This window comes from Myotis lucifugus, unplaced genomic scaffold (genome assembly GCF_000147115.1).
Source record: "Myotis lucifugus unplaced genomic scaffold, Myoluc2.0 scaffold_110, whole genome shotgun sequence".
Lineage (NCBI taxonomy): Eukaryota > Metazoa > Chordata > Mammalia > Chiroptera > Vespertilionidae > Myotis > Myotis lucifugus.
This window is the reverse complement of record NW_005871158.1, coordinates 2,829,574-2,851,502: the sequence shown is the minus strand read 5'-3', so window position 1 is coordinate 2,851,502 and position 21,929 is coordinate 2,829,574. Positions and strand designations below refer to the sequence as shown.

The following is a 21,929-nucleotide window of genomic DNA, read 5'->3' as shown; positions in this document are numbered from 1 at the left end:
GGCTGATGGCTGCCAGCACAGTGGTAGTGGTGGGAGCCTCTCCCGCCTCCTCAGCAGCGCTAAGGATGTCCGACTGCAGCTTAGGCCTGCTCCCCGCTGCCAAGTGGACATCCCCCGAGGGCTCCCGGGCTGCCAGAGGGATGTCTGACTGCCAGCTTAGGCCCGATCCCCCGGGAGCGGGCCTAATCCAGCAGGTGGACATCCCCGGAGGGGTCCCAGACTGCGAGAGGGCACAGGCTGGGCTGAGGGTCCCCTCCACCCAAGTGCACAAATTTTTGTGCACTGGGCTTCTAGTATATATATAAAAGGCTGTGTCCATCCATCTGACCAGTAGCCATGACTGGCACTGACCACCAGGGTGCAGACTCTCAACGCAGGAGCTGCCATGATGTGCACTGGCCATTTTAAAAAAATGGCACCATGGACCTGGTGCCAAAAAACCAACACTCAGCTTCCCCCAAGTGGGACACAGACCCCATCACCACCCCGAGCGATATTCCACTGAATTGCAGCCAATGCTGCCAAGACCCCATGGTGCAAAATGCGGCCCCCAGCCCAGCCCAGAAATGGTCACTGTGGGCACTGGGTAATGACATCACATAGCAACACCCACTTCCTCTCCCTAGCAACTAGCCTCCTTGGAGTTTCTTCAGCCTAGGAACCCGACTTGCTTTATAGTCAGGTGCAAACATTTTACAGTTTAACCAAATGTTTTGTTAAGTGTTTTCACGTGCCTCATCTCATTTGATCCTCACAGAAGTACTGGAGTAGGTCGATAGGAGACTTGGTGGAATCCTATTTTCTTTTCATCAGCTGGAAAATGGAGATTTAGAAAGTTTAGAAACTTGACCCGACTGAAAAGAAGTAAGAAATGGTGGAACTTGAAAACGACTTTAGGTTTTCTCACTGCGCAGAATATAGTCAAACACTGCTGCAGTTAAATATTTTACCCTTTGCCCTGATGGGTTTGGCTCAGTGGATAGAGCGTCGGCCTGCGGACCGAAGGGTCCCAGGTTCGATTCCAGTCAAGGGCATGTACCTTGGTTGTGGGCATATCCCCAATGGGGGGTGTGCAGGAGGCAGCTGATTGATGTTCCTCTCTCATCGATGTTTCTAACTCTCTATCCCTCCCTTCCTCGCTATAAAAAAAAAAAAAATCAATAACATATATATACATATTTTTTTAAAATATTTTACCCTTTGTTCTCCCTGTGTGATCTACAATAATAATCTGCTTCGTGTTGATATTTACTGCTGTGTTGCTAACAATTACCTGAAAGAGAAGTTGGGGTGCTTCACTGGGCTTGAAAAAGTTTAGCTAAATCAGAAAGCAGGTCTGATTAAGCTAGTTTATTCTGTATCTATAAAAAGTTAAGTTTATTCGCGCATGCGTGATACATATAAAGCTCTCGCTGGCACCAATCGCACGTGTTTCGATCTGTCATTGTCAATCGTGAATTTGGTTGACACATCTATTACAGAGAAATGGCGAATAGTGATACTAAAATATTTCTTCTAATTAATTTCCTTTCAATGTGCACGAATCCATGCACCGGGACACTAGTTTTATAATATACCTTTTGGACATTAAGGTCCATAATAAGGATTATATATATGCCTTACATGCCTTGGGTGTATTCCTTTGTGTACATTTATATATTTATGTATGACTATACCCCGGATTTATTTGTATGTAAATATTACAATAATGGCTACCACTTGCATGTTCACCATGTATTAAACATGGTGCTAACAGCTTTATATACGTTACCTAATCTGTATAGTAACACAATGAAATAGAGCATTATTCATTTTATAGATGAAAATAACAGGCTTAATTAGACATGCTAAGATACTACCCAGTACCATAGAGGGAAAGGCAGAATTCAAACAGTTCTGTCTGACCCCAGAGCCTATACTCTCAATCACACTGTACCACCAAAATGGCTTATGTATGTGTATTAATTTGCTAGGGCTACCATAACAAAGTACCACAAACTGGATATCTTAAAATAACAGACATTTATTTCACAGTTCTGGGGGCTAGAAGTTCAAGGTCAAGAGCAGAATTGGTTTCTTCTGGGGGCTTTGAGGGAGAATCTGTCCCACGCCTCTCACATAGCTTTTATGGTTTGCTGGCGATCTTTGATGTTCCTTGGCTTTAGATAGATGCATTACTCCCTTGCCTTTGTGTTCATATGGCACTCTCCCTGTATTCATGTCCCTCCACATTTCCCTTTTTTATAAGGACACCAGTCATATTGGATTAGGACTCACACTAACGACCTCACTTTAATTTGATTTCCCTCCAGGGTAGGGAGTTCCTGCTCTGCCCTTGCCCATTCCTACCCCAAATTTTTTTTTAAAACCCTTATCTCTAAATAGCAGTATATATGTAAAATTTCTAAAAAACACATGCTCATTCATGTGTGTATTCTTTTTTCTTCCGTATTTTAGCCCATCGTACCTTTTGCAATTTAATATGGGGCACATTGAAGTCTTTCTGCAAAGGTAAGATCATATGCATGGCATCTCAGAATTAAGTAGTAGTACTAAAATAGTCCTTGTCAAGATCAGGGGAGACTACCTTCTCTTTGCCAAACTTTAATTAATTGGTTATTTTATAAAACAATGAAGCAGATATGCACAACAGAGACAGAAATGAGTCAAAAAAGTTTTACATCAAAATCTCTTTCATTTTAAACCCAGGATAATATAAAAATATTGTCATAAAAGGGGATTTCCAATCTTCTGCTTATGAAGTTTCTTCCCTTATTTCAAAAGTTGGCTAATTAAAACACCTTTATTCCACTGTAGCCTTCTCTATCTAAAGAGGAATAGTCAATAAAAGCAGTTAATCCATGGTTTTGCTTCATGGATACAATCTGAACTGCATCAAAAGGAAGGAGGTGTCTTGAGTCCACCTGTTAAAACTTAGATTATTGACAGTGATATCATTCAACAACTTTTTTTCATTTGAGATTCTAAGAAACAAGACTTTCTCTTTAAAAAATTATGAAGTAACAGGTATTTAAGAATTTCTCAAAACTCTATGCTTTGTTTTCTTTTCCTATAACAAGTTTAAATTATCTCTTGAGATCAGTCAGGGCCTTTCAGTACTATCCTCCTGGAATAGTAGTGACAGTTTATCAATCCCATCTCTTCCCAGAAGGGAAATTTGTAACATGGCAAATAACCAAAGCCTCGACCTGTAAGGCAGGACTTTCCAAGGGTCTCCTGGCACAAGTGGTTATTAACTCTAAATCTATGTCTTAAAGATTTTACGTTCTTTTCACTTAGTTTCTGTTACATTCATACAATGAGAATACAGGGTGTCCCCCCAAATATGTATATACTCTTTGAGTAATTATAAAAGCAGTGTTTATTAAAAATACATTCAATTTTCAAAATGTAGTAGAACCACATTAAATTTTGGGGGGGACATCCTGTATGTATGAACTTAAGATTTGAACCTTAAGATTTCCAAACTGTTTAGTCATTGAGCCAAAAACATAACTTCTAACTCCTTGCAGGGTTCGAATAAGAACTGAGAGCCTGAGATAATTAAGTCTTTAAATTTCAATTTTTGGTTTATTTTTCCTAAAATGAAGAATCATTCTAAAGAAATGTAGAAAATCATGTCAGTAAATTTTAATATTCTCTTCCAGAACAGAAGAGTCTGTTTTCTCCAAAGGACTGGTAAGATTTGTTTGCACCCATCATAATTTAATTACATAGTCACGCCAACAAATAGAGCTGTTGACTTTACCATATGTGTATGTATGCATATATTTTAATCTAGGATCTGTTGGAGAATAGTTTGTTGAGAATGGAAGACAATAGTCTACTTCACCAGTACTTAGAAATCAAGAGTTTTCTTACTGTACCTCAGGTAAGTGAAATGTGGATTCTAATCTTAAAAATAACCCCTTCCCTATTCTAAATTTAATTAAAGGTCTTTTCAGATTCCTCTCCCACCTTCTTTTCAATATCCTTTGAAAACTTTAGTGCCATGCTGTCCAATAGAACTTTCTGTGATGGTGAAAGTGTTCTATTATCTGTGTGGTACAGTATGAAAGCCACTAGCCTCATTGAACACTTGAAATGTTTCTAGTGTGACTAAGGAACTGAATTTTAAATTTAATGTAATTTAAATTAATTTAAATTTAAATGACTTCTATGTGGCTAGTGGCTACCATAGTTGACAGCATTAGTATCTAGTGGAAAAACATATTTTCTTCTTGAACACTTTGTTTTTTTAGGGACCTTGGAAAGTGAAGCTCCTTTACTTTTATCATAACTGAGGTCCTCAAGACTTCAAGGCATACATTGACTGCTTACTAGAAAGATATTTTATTTTCCCTCCTGTGATAAATTTTGCCTAGTACTGTTTGTTATCATAACAAGTAGGTCCTTAGATATTGATGTAGAGACTTGTTCTTCCACTAGTTCTTCCACTTGTTCTTCCACTATTTCTTCCATGGCTTTTGTTATATATGAAGCCTAAAAATTTTTAATAATGGATTATATTTCTGCATGTTTGATATCATTTTTTGGCTACTCAACTCGTAATTGAAAATTAGCATTCGCTTCTAAATTTACAACTTTGCAACACCGCACTCAATTTCACTTAACCAAATGGATTATAGTTAGTTTCCTATAGATATAACAATGGGATGATAGGCTTGGGGGGAAATTTAATTCATTTTTAAATCTCCTACTCTCACTTTTCTGAATTTTTAGTATCTATCATTGATGATATAGTTGTTTCTTTGCTGTCAATGTAATCTATTCACATCTGAATTAAATTTTTTTTTATTTTCAGGGCTTAGTCAAAGTAATGACACTTTGCCCTGATGAGACATTGGTATGTAAATGTTTTAGGACTAAATAATGAGTTACAATAAGCAATTTTAATAAACAATTTAATCTTTATTCAGCTTATGTAACAATGTTATTTCTTCCATTTTAGAGGAAAAAGGGTTTAGCTATGCTTCAGCTGTATATTAACAAGTTGGATTCTCAAGGCAAATATACATTATTTAGGTATGTATCAAGAATGGTTAATTGTGAAGTGTGTGTTTGATTAAAAATCAAATTAATGCCATTTAATCCAGGTTATAGTATTTTAGTATTTTTTAAAATGTAATTCAACTCTACTTGGAAGTCATCTATATATATAAAAGGCTAAGCGACCGGCCAACCAGCCAGTAGGTATGACATGCACTGACCACCAGGGAGTAGATGCTCAATGCAGGAGCTGCTGAGTGACAGCAACTTTGCAGAGTGCCCTCTTGCACTCCGGGACCCCTTGGGGGATGTTGGACTGCCAGTTTCATCCTGATCCCCGAAGGCCAGGCTGAGGGACCACAGGAGCTTGGCTCCAGGGCATGTCTGGCCCACCTTGCCCAGTCCTGCCTCACTGGCCACCTTCTAATTAATTTCCTTTCAGTGTGCATGAATCCGTGCACTGGGCCTCTAATATTAAAATAATTCTCTTATCTGTGATGGATAGAGAAGGGTTAATTAAAAATTATGGATACATATACTAGTATATGTACATACATATATATTACATGAATAATAATATATTTTATTCAGTTAATTAAATTACTCTAAAATTAAAAAGGACTTAAAAGATTAAACAAATTGATAAGCCTCCTGCATGTGTCAATAATTTCCATTATTCACAGTTGAAATTAATGGCTCAGGAGTCATTGACAGGCTATTCATTTTAAGTTAATAGTAGAGCTTATTAATAGTGCTATTTGAGGGTAAAAGTAACCATCTGAGTTAAAGAAGAACCAACTTTGCCCTGGCTGGTGTGGCTCAGTTGGTTGGAGCATCATCTCATGCACCAAAAGATGGCAGGTTCTATCCCCAGTCAGACTGTGTGTGGAGAGCAGCTAATCGATGTATCTCTCAGCGATGTTTCCCTCTCTCTTTCTCTTAAAAAAGAAAAAAAAAAGAAAGAAAGATAAAGGAAACAGTCAACTTTCTGTAAAAGGCCAAATAGTAAATATAAGCTTTATGGGTCAGTCTCTATTTTAACTGCTCAATTTTGTCTTTGTATTGAGGGTAGGTATGTTCCAATAAAACAGACAGCACGTTGAATTTGGCCTGCAGATCTTATTTTGTTAACACCTATGTAATAAAAATTAATTAAGTTAAAAAGATTTGGGCATTGTTAAAGTGCTAAGAAGTCTTCTTTGGAATTGGCCAGAACTAACATTCTTAAGTCTATCTTTTCTTCATTTCTATTGATAGAGTCAGAGAAGGTTTATGAAATCTCTTTATGCATAGTCATACCTGTATTCCTACCAAGAAACCCCCCTTTTTCCTTAAGCTAGTCAGATTGAATTATTTTCTTTGCAACTAATTAGTCTAACCAGAGTAGTGTACTTTCACAGGGAATAATTTGGGGAGATTTTAGGTGATTATGCTAGTTCCCATTCTTGCCGTATTAAATCATTGCAACTAAATGCATAAAAAGATTCAAATTGGATTTGATAGAAATTTCTTGTTAGAAAGATCCAGTTCAAATAGAATTTGCTAGTCAGAGCAATAACTATAATAGGTGAGTTTGTAATTGGTTAATCATCTTGCCAATTGTCTTCACTGGTTTTTGTATTCCTAGAAATAATACATGGCCCATTTGAATTTGTAAAACTTGTGTCATCATTATAATGCAATCCAGGATAATTTCAAATGCATTGTAATTTTGCTTTCAAGGTGCTTATTGAATACAAGTAATCACTCAGGTGTGGAGGCCTTCATTATTCAAAATATAAAAAATCAAATTGACATATCATTAAAGGTAAGAGCATAGCTAAGGTATCAATTATTAATTTATTTTATTTTGTAGGATGTATTTTTTGTGTGGAATATATTAATATGGATTTCATCCTATGGATTTTTTTCTTTCTAGTATTAGGGTATATATTTTTTCTCATTTCTACTATTTCTTTTTTTTCTTTTAATATTTATTGTTGAAAGTATTACATAGGTCCTCCTTTTCCCCCCATTAACCTCTTCCAGCCCGCTCCCGTCCCCCCCCCCCCCACTCCAGGCTCTCACCACCCCATTGCCTATGTCCATAGGTTATACATATATGCATACAAGTTCTTTGGTTGATCTCTTCCCACCCACCCTCTCCTGCCTTCCCTCTGAGGTTCAACAGTCTATTTCTTTTTTTTTTTTAACCTTAATTTTGAAGCTTCCTTGATTATAGATTTAAATTGTGTTCTTTGTGTTGATAACATGATTTCTTTTTGTTTTGCCGTACACTTCTGAAATAGTAATGGAAACTGAAGTCTCATCTGTTTGTGGACACTTAGTGATTCCATATAAAAAAGAGAGAGAAAAAGAACGCACTAGTGTTCACAAACTGGCAGAGTTTGTTCCAGGTGTCTGGAAATAGTAAATGACAGAATGGAAATTAAAGTTAAAAAGTATATATTTTAAATGTGTAATAGTTTATTTTTGTAGTATGAAGGTATTAGAAAGCACATTTATCAAGCTGCTAAAGCCTTTTTCAGTTTTTCTTTTGCTTTACAGAGAACACATAACAACAAATGGTTTACAGGACCACAGCTAATTTCCCTTCTAGATTTGGTACTCTTTCTCCCAGAGGGTGCTGAAACAGATCTACTGCAAAACTCAGATAGGTGAGGTGATGACTACTAAGGTTCACATAGTAAATTGAGAAGTAATAAACCATATCTTCCTATGATTTTATGTTCTCTATGGTTAATTCATAAAAGTACATAAAGATTTTCATATTTAAGTGATTAGGCATTATGTAAAAACAAAATTAAAAACTCTTTCCACTTTTTATTTATTCAAATTTGTTTAATAAACTTAATACAACTTTTAAAAATAAAGATCGTGCATCCTTGCTAAAAAAATGAAACAACCCTTCTTTCCAGAAGTGTGACCAACAGTATAATTTTGTGCCTTTAATGTACCCAGCATTCCAGTACAGCTAATAGACATTTACAACTACAAAGCATATTTGTATAACTTATACAAAGCTTATGTGTTTAGGTTTTATTGTTTTGTTTTCTAGGACATCATGTTTTTCATATAGGACATGTAATGTCACTTACATTATACTCACATGGATATAGAGAAGTGGTTATAAATGGAACCTTAAAATTCAGGAAGCAACAGATGATACTCTCAAATATTAAGGATAATAAGGCTTCCTTGGGGAGAAAAAAGAATAGTATTTTTCACAGCTGTATTTTTTGAACTTGGAGAACAAGAGTAATGAGCTATTACTACTCCAAAAACTATGATGAAGGGAATACATAGTTATACACAGATTTTCAAGTGTGCAAAGTTTGGCACCCCAAACCCCTGCATTGTTCAAGGGTAAATTGTGCTTTCAATGACAAGCATAATTATAAGAATATACACAAAGTTTTAGCTTACTTTTTCATTGAAATTGCTGTTGATTTTATAAAACTGTACTGTAACACATATATTTTTAATTAACAGGATAATGGCTTCATTAAACTTATTGAGGTATTTGGTTATCAAAGATAATGAAAATGACAATCAAGTAAGTGAATTTTTTGAAAAAGAAACTGTGAGTATATTAACAATATATAAGAAGTGTTTCAGATTTTCATATCAATATCCACGTAAGCCAATATTTCATCTCTAACCCAGCTACAGAGGCTGGAGGAAGTGCCAACAATTGTTCTGAAACCTGAAGTTCATTCCCAAGAGCCCTTACCACCCCACATCCAGCTTCCCTTTCCTTTTCTGTTGTACCTTTGCTCTCTTGCTGCAAGCACTGCTTAGACCTGGTAGTTAGATAAGTTGGAAGTCCTAAGCCAACTAACCTTCTTGAGCTCAACATATAGTTATTTGGGTATCTTGTTCAGTTGCCTCCACCTAAAAGTCATGATTTCAGTCTGAGCTGTATAAAATAAAACCATCTGATAATTTGATGTCCCCTCATTAGACTTGAAAAAATAAAGCATTTTTAGCACTAAAATCTGTTAACAGCACCTTTTGGATAATGTGTAGGAAGTTGTATTTATTTTTAATAGTGTATCATTAGAGATATTCAAGAAATAAGAAACTATTTGAGGGAGATTTGTCATACACTAAAGTTATATTTGCTTTTTATCTTCTCTTTCTACCTACTCTATTCTAATAGCTGGTTTCCCTGTGTGTCATGTCTATTAACTTTAGCTACCTGAATCACATGTGTTCTTAATCTGTTTCTTTTTTTAGGAAGTAATAAAAGAAGTGAAAATAATTGACTTATATTTATACTAGAGGCCCGATGCACGAAATTCATGCAAGAGTAGGCCTTCCTTCCCCCGGCTGCCAGCACCAGCTTCCCTCTGGCACCTGGAACCTGGGCTTCCCTTGCAGAGGGAGGCCCTGCCCACCCACCGCAGCCCGCTGATTGGTGGCCTGGGACTCCCTCTTTGGGGTGATCGTGGAGCCCCCTGATTGATCGCCCTGCCAGCCAGTGGCCTGGGCCTCCCTCTGTGGGGCGATCATGGGGCAGTGGTTGGGCCCCCGACCAATCGCATCACACCTGCCTTGGCTGGCCTGGGGCCAGTGGGTGTCAGCGTGGTTGTCCAGAAGGTCGTTTGGTCTAATTAGCATATTTCGATTTTATTATTGTAGATAAGATGCCAAAGAGTTTTTTAGTTTCTTTTTTAATTTAAATAAATGATCATTTAGAATGCCAGTTTATTAGAAAAGTAGCATTTTGCTTCTCTTTTGATTAAATCTAGTCGATTCAGTGTTCATCATCCCTTGTCAGCACAAAATACATGGTGTCTCCCCCAAAAATGTATACACATTTTAAATAATTCTTCATTCCAATGGGTTAAATCTGAAAAGAAAGAAATATCAACTGAGCTACCAGCTGTAAAGTGTGTATACATTTTTGGGGACACCCTATAGTTATTTGCTCTCATTGATTAATGCTTACTCTGTACTGGGGGGTGATTTTTTCTATTTTACCATTGTAAAGTTTTCAAACATACAGCCAAGTTGAAAGGATGTTACAGTGATCACTGATTTATCTACTTATTTACTCTATTTTTATCATGTATTCATCCATAAGTTTCTTAAATTTTTTATGTATTTCAAGGTAAACTGCAAACATTAGCATAATTTCCCCTAAATATTTCAGCATGTATTTCATTAAGTAGAGTAAAATATCTGCCTATAGTTTTTCTTTGAGTTAAAATTTACATAAAATCAAATGCACAGATTTTACTTGTATATTCACCAGTTAACAAATAGATCTATATTATCCAAATCCTTATCAAAGATAAAACATTGCTATCATCACATGAAGTTCCCTGTTTCCCTTCCCAGTTAATTCTGACCTCATTAATCCACAGCCCTCCCTCCCCACTGCCAGTGGCAACACTATTCCGACTAGGTGTTGCATATCATTTACCTTTACAATGCTATAAGCATTCTTTATTTTTCACTTTTCATAGGTAATGTAGGCACAGGAAGGTTAAGTTGCATAAGGACACACCTAGTGGCCAGAACCTTTGAATCACAACTAACTGCTAAAGGAGCTTCTGCTGGAAGTAGAAAATATAACAAGTAAAATTCAGCCTCGTGGAGGCCCTTCTTTAGGAAGGTACCCTTAGGGTGGAGTATAAGTTTTTACTTTTCCATAATCCAGAAAGGCCATACCTACAGATGATCTGCTTTGCCTGATTGGAAGACAAAAAATCCTCTTGAATAAGAGTTGACAGATTATAACACGTGGAGCACAGGGGCAGCATATGGGCCTCTGCCTAGACAGGGAAGGCAGCAGTTTAGCACTGTGCAATGTCATGCCTCACTTTTATTTGGCTTGAACATATATGGTAAAGAAAAGGGTATAACCAGCTTATAAGATTGTTTTCTTATTTAATGGTTTTTAAATTTTTTTCTTAGGGGTCAAATATTCCAAAGTATTTCCCTGCAAGTTACCATGAGAATTATCATACCAAGGAAATTAGCAAAAAAACCCAGTCCATGATGGAAACCTGACATCTTTCAGGCAGTGTAAGAGGCTGTTCACTATGGAAGCATTTCTTCCAGTGCAATAGGTCATTGTGTGTAAATGAGAGGCAAATCTGTTTGCTGTTGTTAATTAAAAACTGATAGCTTCTGAGTTTTTAGAAATTTTGATTAAAGGGGAAACAAGATATTCTAGTGATTCTGAATTGTGGGTAGTTCTATTCAGAAGGACTCCTACCAGAACCTATTTTTGAGCAATGAAGTGTGCTGAGAAGGTAACTAGTCAGATGAAAAGCTGAAAAGCAATTCAAAAAGGTGTATAGAAAAATAAGAACAGAATCATTCAATACAAAACAACGTGATTCATAATTGAATGATAATCTATTTCTTTTCATGCTATTTTGGGTCACTGTCAACTGACTTATTCTTTTAATAATAAGAATAAGTCATTCCCCTCCGCATCCTACTATTTCATGCCTATTTATCTCTCTGCATAAATGATAGGCACCTTCTCCTACACTTTGAACCTTGAACCTCCATCTCTACTGGTAAAATCAACTTAGCTTTTATACCTAATGTTCTCTTATTTGGTAGGTGTCTTTAAATATGGGTTAGTTGTTTGTTTTTGTCTTTTTATTTTTATTTAATCTCACCCAAGGAGTGGGAATATTTTTCCATTGATTTTTTAGAGAGAGGAGGGGGAGAGAGAGAAACATTAATGTGAGAGAGAGACATCCATTGGTTGCCTCCCACTCGTGCCCTGACTGGGGCCAGAGATTGACCCTGCAACCAGGAATCAAACCCGAGACCCTTCAGTGTATAGGCTGATATTCTAACCATTGAGAAAACTGGCCAGGTCTGGATTTGTTGTTTTGAATTACAATAATATTCTAATACATAGTCTATAATAAATATATCTATTACCTTTGTATTTTCTACTCATATCCTTTCCAATCCTCCTGCTTACATCCATTCTTTTTCTTAAGTTGTGGTTGTAATATGCAGAAAGAAAACAAAGTCAAGGGAGGCAATATAAGTTTGTAAAGGCCACAGGTATCAGGAATTTTAAAAAATTCAATTAGGCAATGTGTGCATATATGCTTTTTATTTAGGAAAACTAAATATCTGGCATATATGCATATAATCTATATAACCAATATTTTGGATTCTCATTTAAATTGTTTCTTTCTCCAAGATTAAAGCATGCCCTTTTTGTGTCATTTGCAGAACCAAATTACTTAAGGTGATAAATGTTACTTGATATTACAAGTGTTAGAAGTTCTACAATAGTACTTCATAAATAACAAGTCACATACAAATTAGGAGAAAGGGGGAAACTGGGTCTCATGCATTTCCTTCTTTTCTCCTTTGCAAGGTCCTATTTGTTCTGGCAATAAATTTCATTGTAGTGTAGAACTGCCTAGTCTTCCTTTTGTAAGATAGGCTGCAGTGAATTTTGGAATAGATAGTTAAGCTTTATAACTGAAAAGATTTCAGAACTATTTCATCAGTGAGACTACTTGGTATAAAATTAAAAGCAAGTATTTGTGAACAGTTCAAATTGTTATCCTTATAACTTTAAAATATTAAGTTATTTTTTTCTAGACATTTGATAAAAGAAATTTTAAAATTATTTTCTTTGTAGTTTTTTAAAAGATCTAGTACCCTTAATGTTAAAGAGAAAATATTCTTTTTCCATAGCTTCTTCACTCCTACATACTTCTAAAAATACTACTGTTATTCATCATATGAAAGATTGTGGAATTATGCTGAACAAAATGGGCAATTTAGCCTAATTTTGGCACATGATTTTATTACCTTGTTTTAAGTTTTATGGTTATGGGCTATGAATTAAATTACTGCAATTAAAAACAACTAAGGTCTTAATAAAGACCTAGATTTGTACTGTCCAATATAGTAGACAGTAGCCACATATGACTATTTAGATTTTAAATTAATTTTTAAAATTTTAATTAAAAATTTAGTTCCTCATTGGCATTGGACAGGGCCATTCTAGATCATTGTTTCTCAGCATATGTTCCTAATCAAAATCACCTGGGTATTTTTTAATGTATATATAAATGCAAATTCCTGAGTTCAGCCCAAATCTTATCAATCAAAGCCTGTGATAAAGCACAGAAATCTGCAATTTTAACTTAGTGAAGCTTGAGAACCTCTATATATTATGAATTACGAATAAAATCTATTTTATGAGATAGTTGTATATGATAAAAGAATATTAATAACTTTTAACTGAATGATAATGAAATGCTATATATTAAAACTTGTGGGATATGGCTAAGAGTGGTACTTAGAAAAAAGTTTCCAGCTTTAATGCTTATTTTAGAAAAGAATATAAAGTTACTAATGAATTTCTGGCAAGATTTCAAAAATTCACGAAGACACAATATATTAATTAAAAAGAGTATAATTATTAATACAGCACAGATTGAAAAATAGTATAAAAATTACCTGAAAACATATCAGTAAATTTGAAAACTTCAGTGAAATGAAATACCTTAGAAAATATAATTTAAAACTGCCACAAACAGTCTAAGAGAAATCACAAGGTCAGATCATTTTACCATAATTTCAAGAAACAGATACTCAAATTTTATATAAAATGTTGCAAAGGCTAGAAAAAGAATAGTTGTTCTGAGTCTATTTACAAAGATATGGTTTTAATACCGAAACAGACAAGAATAATATGCACTAACAACAACAAAAAGATTGATAAACATAAAAATTTCAATGAAATACTATTTCATACCCATCAGAATGGCAAATGTTAACACTTGGAGTGGGGGAAACGAGTTAAGTCGGCTAATTTCAAGAAACAGATACTCAAATTTTATATAAAATGTTGCAAAGGCTAGAAAAAGAATAGTTGTTCTGAGTCTATTTAGAAAGATATGGTTTTAATACTGAAACAGACAAGAATAATATGCACTAACAACAACAAAAAGATTGATAAACATAAAAATTTCAATGAAATACTATTTCATACCCATCAGAATGGCAAATGTTAAAAAGGTAGATACCATAGATAAGGATATGGAACAGCAATGAAGCAAATAGATATAATCACTTTTGGAGAGTAATTTGACATTATCCAATAAAGTTGAAGAATGACAACTCTCACTCAGCAACTTCTCCTATAGGTATGTAACTTAGAGCAATGTTCTTCAAACTTCTGATCATAACCAAACATATTAATGAGTCATTAAATCAGTTTAATGGGTCAGACCAGCAATTTTTACAAAATGGAATACAGTATAATTGAAAACATCAGGTTGCTTATTCAGATTTTTAATAAAGGTTATGGGTATTGAAACCAATTTTGTGGCCAGTTACAAAGAACAATGTGAGAAAATGGAGGGGAAATGACAAATTGGTTAGGACTAAGATTAAGATGTTCAGTGTATTGCTTACCAACATCTCTTATGTGTTTAATGGTCAGCTCAACTGTTACCAGAGAAGAGCTAACATTGTACATTTAATTTTTTAGTAATATAATATATAGTTAGTTGTGGAGCTAAATGCACCCAGTGTCTGTAAAATTGTTAAGTTTTACAATCAAATTATTTTAGTAATCTATTTTCAGAATGAATTTTATTGAGATACCTTTTATCTCAAATTCATGGCAATTGCAAAACTCTCATCCAGCATGTATAAAATTGCACTCAAATATTTTTATTAGAAGAAAAATAGTAAGGAATAAAAAATACAGAACCATGTTTCAGATAAACTGTTGATCTCAAATTGTAAATGGTGACAATATTCAGAAATATCCTATATAATAAAGAGGTAATATGCATAATTTTTTTATTTTTCAGTTACAATTGACACACAAATTATATTAGTTTCAGTTGTATTAGACATTATATAACTTACTAAGTTATCACCCCAATAAATCTGGCACCCATCTGACACCATAGTTATTACAATACTAGAGGCCTGGTGCACGAATTCGTGCATGGGTGGGGTCCCTTGACCTGGCCAGTGATCGGGACCCATCGGGGCCAGGCCAGCCATGGGGAGGGATGATGGGAGGTGGCCCAGCCAGCCCCCCTCCATCGGGCCGATCAGGAGTGCCAGCCAGCCAGCCAGGTGGAGGGGCCACAGGAGGTTGGCTGTGGGAGTGCACTGACTACCAGGGGGTCAGCTCCTGCATTGAGCATCTGCCCCCTGGTGGTCAGTGGTTGTCATAGCGACAGGTTGTAATGGTCCCTTAGGCTTTTGTATATATACAGTGGGGCCTTGACTTACGAGTTTAATTTGTTCCGTGATGGAGCTCGTAACTCAAATTACTCGTATGTCAAATCTTAAAGTGAACGAGTGAGACACGTGATGCTGGGCTGATGTTGTGGCGTTCACTGTGACGATCGCTGTGCCAACTAGCTGTGGGGTATCTGAAGCTGGCTCGTAACCCGAATTTTAGCTTGCAACTCAAAGCAAAAAATTGGCCGAGAGATGGCTCGTATCTCGAAAAACTAGTTAGTTGGGACAATCGTAAGTCAAGGCCCCACTGTACTAGAGGCCCGGTGCACAAAAATTTGTGCACTCGTGGGGGGGGGGGGTCCCTCAGGCCAGCCTGTGCCCTCTCACAGTCTGGGACCCCTTGGGGGATGACCACCTGCTGTCTTAGGCCCGCTTCCCAGGGGATTGGGCCTAAGCTGTCAATCAGACATCCCGCTGGCAGCCTGGAAGCCCTCGGGGGATGTCCACTTGCCAGCGGGGAGCAGACCTAAGCTGCAGTCGGACATCCTTAGTGCTGCTGAGGAGGCGGGAGAGGCTCCCACCACCACCGCTGTACTGGCATCTGTCAGCCTGGCTTGTGGCTGAGCAGAGCTCCCCCTGTGGGAGCGCACTGACTACCAGGGGGCAGCTCCTGCATTTAGCGTCTGCCCCCTGGTGGTCAGTGTGTCATAGTGACCAGTCATTCCCAGTCATTTTGCTGTTAGGGTCAGTTTGCATATTACCCTATTATTATATAGGATAGAGGCCTGGTGCATGGGTGGGGTCTGGCTGGTTTGCCCTGAAGGGTGTGCCAGATCAAGGTGGAGGTCCCGCTGGGGTGCCTGGTCAGCCTGGGTGAGGGGCTGATGGCTGTTTGCAGGCTGGTCAAGCCCTCCCAAGTGGGGACCCTCATCCCATGGAGGTTTGGCCAGCCTGTGTGAGGAGCTGATGGCTGTTTTCAGGCTGGCCACACACCCCCGGCGACGGAAGCCCCCAGCCTCTCCTTTTTTTCTTTTTTTTTTTAATTCTGAGATTTATTTACCTTCTATAATTGAAACTTCGTAGCCTTGAGTGGAGCTCAGAGCTGGCCAGGGAGGGCGGGAAGCTTGGCTTCCTCCATCGCCAGGGGCAACCCAAGCTTCCTGCTCGCTCCAGCTCTGTGGCCATGGCCAGCTGAAAGCAGGTATCTGGTGTTTATTTATCTTCTTTAATTGAAACTTTGTTGCCTTGAGTGGAGCTCAGAGCCAGCCGCGGCAGGCGGGAAGCTTGGCTTCCTCCATCACTGGAGCAACCAAGCCTCCTGCTCGCTCCAGCTTCGTCGCTGCTGGCTGCCATCTTTGTTGGGTTAATTTGCATATAGTCGCTCTGATCGGCTGGTGGGCATGGCTTAAGGTGTAGCGAAGGTACAGTCAATTTGCATGTTTGTCTTTTATTAGATTAGATTATTGACTTTATCCCCTGTTCAGTACTTTATATCCCCATGACTATTTTGTAACTACCAATCTATACTTTTAAAAAAATATGTTTTTATTGATTTTGAGAAAGACCGGGAGAAGGGAGAAGGATAGAGAAATAGAAACATCAATGAGAGAGAAACATCATTAATCGGCTGCCTCCTCCATGCCCCCTGCTGGGGATCGAGCCTGCAACCTAGTCATGTGCCCTGATTGGGAATTGAACCGGTGACCTCTTGGTTCATAGGTTGATGCTCAACCACTGAGCCACACCGGCCGGGCCCAATTTGTACTTCTTAATCCCTCTTTAACCTATCTCCCTAACCCCCATCCCGTCTTAAAGAAGACCTTTAACATTTCTAATACTAGTTTTGTGGTGATGAGCTCCTTTAGCTTTTTCTTGTCTGGGAAACTCTTTATTTGTCCTTTGATTCTAAATGATAGCTTTGCTGGGTAGAATAATCTTAATTGTAGATCCTTGCTTTTCATCACTTTGAATATTTCTTGCCAATCCCTTTGGCCTGCAAAGTTTCTGTTGAGAAATCAGCTGACCATCATATGGAGGTTCTCTTGAAGATAACTAACTGCTTTTCTCTTGCTACTTTTAAGATTCTCTCTTTATCTTTAACCTTTGTCTATTTTAATTATGATGTGCCTTGGTGTGGGCCTCTTTGAATCTTATTTAAGATTCTGTGTTTCTTGTACTTGTATATCTGTTTCCTTCACCAGGTTAGGGACGTTTTCCATCATTATTTTTTCACATAGGTTTTCAGTTCCTTGAACTATTCTTCTTTTGGCACCCCCGTAATGCAAATGTTGGTACACTTGAAGTTGTCCCAGAGGCTCCTGACACGATCCTCATTTGGGGGGATTTTTTTTCCTGTTCTGATTGGGTGTTTTCTGCTTTCTTGTCTTCCAAATCTCTGATTTGCTACTCTTCTTCAGATACTCTACTTTTGGTTTCCTGTAATGTATTCTTCATTTCAGTTAATGTATCCTTTGTTTCTGACTGGTTCTTTATTTTGTGTTTACTAGTTTCATTTTTATGTTTCCTATCTCTTTGTTGATATTCTCACTAAGATCATCTATTCTTCCTGTAAGTTCATTGAGCATTCTTATACAGTGTTTGGAACTCTGCCTCTGGTAGGTTGCTTTTCTCCATTCTGTTTAGTTCTTTCTCTGGAGTTTTATTCTGTTCTTTCATTTAGGAAATGTTTTCTCCTCATTTTGACAGCCTCCCTGTGTTGGTTTCTATGTATTAGATAGAGTTGCTATATCTCTAGGGCTTGGTAGAGTGGCCTTATATAGTAGTTGTCCTGTAGGGTCCAGTGGCACAGGGTCCCCGATTACCCAAGTTGGACACTCCAGGAGCACCCCTTCCCATATGGACTGTGTACACCCTTCTGTTATAGTTGAGCTTTGTTTGCTGTTGGCACATCAATGGGAGGGATTTATCCCCAGGCTGATTGGCTACAACCATTGTGGAGGATCAGCTGTGCAGTGGTGCCCACTGAATCTGCCTCTTGAGTGTATTGTTATGGAGGTGGCTCTCGGCATCCTGGGAGGTGCAGACCAAGATCAGCCACCACCTGTGTCCTGCCCGGGACCACCCAGCATGAGCTACAAAGTGATCTGCAGATGGCTGCTACTTGTGTTAGGAATGGAGGTGCCCACAAGAAGCCAAGCTACTAACCAAGGCTACTGCCCCTAGTGCCAGGCCTGGGACCACTTAGCAAGAGGTACAGGGCATGCCGAGGGCAGATGCTGCTTGTTTGAGAGTTTATAGGAAACTCTAAAAATGAGCCAAGACAGGCTGCCCATATGGAAAAGCCACTGGAAACAGCTTGGGTGGGCCCACAAGTGGGGTGGAGCAGGGTGTCAGGGAATCACCAGAGTAGGGCAAACAGTGTGAGTCAGCTTAATGGTGCCTACTTGTTGGCTCTGTGGTGGAAGGACTTAGAAAAGGAACAATGGCCTCTGTCAGCATTTTTATCTGGAAGAATACTGCCCTCTCCCAGCTCTTGCCCTTATGCCAGACAATTCAGTTCCTCCCGTATGTCCCTGGCACTTTCCAGCTGCTGCCCCAGTACTGGAGCTTAGAGCCAGTGAGTCCACATAAGTCTATGCACAGGCCCTTTGAGAGAAACACCTGGGACTCCAACAGCCTTTCCATCTCACTCAGCTACAATCCCTGCTGGTATTTATAACCAGAAGTCAGGGGGACTTCTCTTCCTGATATTAGAACCCTGGGCTGGGGGGGGAGGGGAGGGCTTGTGTGGGTATGGGACCCCTTGCTACTCATGGAGCACCTCTGCAGCCGAGATATCCCTCCCAATTTTTATCTGCTACATATGAGTGTGGGGCCAGCCGTTCCAATTCTCCACCCCTCCTACCAGTCTCAATGTGGCTTCTTCTTTATAATCTTAATTGTAAGACCTCTATTAAACTAGATGTCAGGCAGTTCTGAATAGTTGTTCTGTAATACAGTTGTAATTTTGATATAGTTGTGGGAGGATTTAAGTACTGTGTTTACCTATGCTACCATCTTGACCAGAACTTCCAAGGTTCCTTTTTTTTTTTTTAAACCTTTTTGCCTAAGATATTTTCCTTTGTAAAGAGTGCCTGGAAATTTAATAATACCAATGAACTTAATGATTCTCCACCTTTAGTACTATGGGAAGAAATGCTCTTGGAATAAAATCTAATATGTAACAGCAAATAAACCTAAACTGTCGTAGGCAGGTAAAATCTCCACCTGCACTTAACAACAAGAATGTCCATATCAGCTTTGTGTTAGAAAACTTTCCATCAACAAGGAAAGAAAAGAATCTTCTAGAACTAGATCTGTGACAAGGGTATCAACTGTAAGATCAAGAGTTGAAGAGATATATAAAGTAGTCATTGTGGGAATGTTTATAGGCAAGAGAAATGTCTTAGACCATGTATATTGTCCTCAAATAACTTTCTCATGGATAAAACTTGTAAGTTACCCATCTCAAAACCAAAAACTGCCCAAGTGGTACAGCACTGAATGTACTAACCAAAGTAAAGTTTTGTTTTGATTGGTATTCACATAAAATACTAGATGTAGTAATCAATGTGTTATTAAACAGTAAACTCTACCTTGAAAGGCAAGGATCATGTGATTAATTCTTGTTTCTCCAACTCTCAAACACATCTGTCTATAATAATAAAAGCATAATATGCTAATTAGACTGGACAGCCAAATGACCTTCCAGATGTCATTCTGCACGAAGCTGCAGGCGGGGCCGAGGCAGAGGCAGTTAGGGCGATCAGGCAAGCAGGCAAATGGTTAGGGGCGATCCAGCAGGCAGGCAGAGGCAGTTAGGGGCAATCAGACAGGCAGGCAGGCAAGTGGTTGGGGGTGATTAGGCAGGCAGGCGCGTGGTTAGGGGTGATCAGGCAGGCAGGCAGAGGCACTTAAGGGCGATCAGGCAGGTAGGCGAGTGGTTAGGGGCAATTAGGCAGGCAGGCAGGCAGGCGAGCCGGTTAAGTGCCAGCGGTCCCGGATTACCAGAGGGATGTATGACTGCTGGTTTAGGCCTGATTCCCCCTAAACTGGCAGTTGGACATCCCCCGAGGGGTCCGGATTGTGAAAGGGTGCAGGCTGGACTGAATCCCCACCCCTCCACCCCCGTGCATGAATTTCATGCACCGGGCCTCTAGTATTTAATAATATGCAATCAGTAAATGTTGAACCATATAACTAATTCTTTCATTAATTCTTCTGAACAGACTGGATTATGGACAGAACTTGGAAAGATTGAGAATAATTTCTTAAAGCCACTCCATACAGGACTTAATATGTCAAAAGCACATTATGAAGCAGAAATTAAAAATAGCCAAGAAAATAGCCAAGGTTAGTAATGTGCAATTTCATTTTCGCTTAGGTCTAACAATTTAGTCATTTTTTTAAACTGCAATTTATATTAAAAATGAAAATCTTTTTAATCTTGTACTTGTCTAATTTATAGCAAACAAGGAACCATGACAGCTAAGTCATTTTATTTATAATTAAAATTATTCTTAGCAGAACTATAAGCCAGTTAACACTGAAATTGGATTAACAAAGATTTAAACCAAACTGAAACATATTCTGGTTTTAAAATCTCAAATCCTAATTAGGAATCTAACTGTATTACAAGTATTTCTATTTGGATATCATTGTATTTCTTTTGGCCAGCAATTCTACAATTTTGTGATCTTTTCCATATAGCTATGGTAATATTTCTATAGACATTACTAGATTTTTTCTTTTTTAGTGTATAATTCTGATTATATACCAAAGAAAAAAATTTATAAGTTTTCATTCCTCCTGTACATGCCAAAATAATGCTAGCCACTTAAATAAACATGTTACAGAATTTTGATATTTTTATTTGCTAATTGCTTGACTTAAGCATACCCTGAGATACTAAACACTAAGACTTAATTTATATAAAGGACATATTTTTAAAGTAATGGAATGATGAAAGTAGCTTATTAATTTATTACTGAGATCTGAGAGTTGTTTTAAGATTAAAAACATGACATGATTTTTTTTTCTCTTACAGAAGTCCAGAAGTCTAAAGATTTTTGTTCTGTAACCGTAGGTGGAGAAGAGATGCCTAATATGCCTCCCGAAATGCAGCTTAAGGTAGATGTAAAATTTTTCTAAGCTACATCCATTTGAGGTCTTTTGTTTTTTTACTTCTTTTGTTTTAAATGCATACTTAATTACTCTAAAATTTCTTGGCATTGCAGGTCCTACATTCAGCACTTTTCACATTTGATTTGATTGAAAGTGTTCTGGCTCGAGTAGAAGAACTCATTGAAATAAAAACAAAGTCTACCTCTGAAGAAAATACTGGGATAAAGTGAAAGCTCCATCTCTTAAATAAAAATTAGTAAAATACTGTTTTTCATTATGATTTAATACCTTCACAAAAATTTTTCTGTAAAACACCAATAGAAAAAAACACGCCAATAGAAAAATAAATGTAGCTTTTCTCATCTGTTTCTGTAATGACACATGGATGAATAGTATTTGGTTTCAAAAAGATAATCTCCATGACAAAGAATGCCCATATTTAATAAATACTATTGTTAAAATTCAATACAAATTAATAATTTTGTATTATAAGTTTATAAAATGTAGTTGAATTGCCTTCATTCGTATAGTTATAATGAGTTTATAAAAATGCTGATGCACTTTATGTTCCAATTTGAAGCTGT

The 21,929-nt window shown here is 37.6% G+C and overlaps 1 protein-coding gene across 5 annotated transcripts in view; it reads left to right on the top strand.

The window, feature by feature from the left end:
- The window catches only part of GLMN (glomulin, FKBP associated protein), a 49,112-nt gene extending 27,301 nt beyond the window's left edge, over window positions 1-21,811 (top strand). For 3 of the 5 annotated variants that reach the window (XM_023757644.1, XM_023757647.1, XM_023757646.1), the window contains exons 9-19: window positions 2,458-2,511; window positions 3,669-3,699; window positions 3,803-3,892; window positions 4,826-4,867; window positions 4,973-5,046; window positions 6,733-6,817; window positions 7,558-7,667; window positions 8,503-8,593; window positions 20,451-20,574; window positions 21,269-21,351; window positions 21,459-21,811. In XM_023757644.1, the coding sequence (XP_023613412.1) occupies window positions 2,458-2,511; window positions 3,669-3,699; window positions 3,803-3,892; window positions 4,826-4,867; window positions 4,973-5,046; window positions 6,733-6,817; window positions 7,558-7,667; window positions 8,503-8,593; window positions 20,451-20,574; window positions 21,269-21,351; window positions 21,459-21,575 (901 nt within the window). In that variant the 3' untranslated portion in view covers window positions 21,576-21,811. The remainder of the gene's footprint in view (window positions 1-2,457; window positions 2,512-3,668; window positions 3,700-3,802; window positions 3,893-4,825; window positions 4,868-4,972; window positions 5,047-6,732; window positions 6,818-7,557; window positions 7,668-8,502; window positions 8,594-20,450; window positions 20,575-21,268; window positions 21,352-21,458) is intronic. The other 2 variants (XM_023757648.1, XM_023757649.1) reach the window with 2 other exon arrangements.
- Window positions 21,812-21,929: the final 118 nt, after the last annotated feature.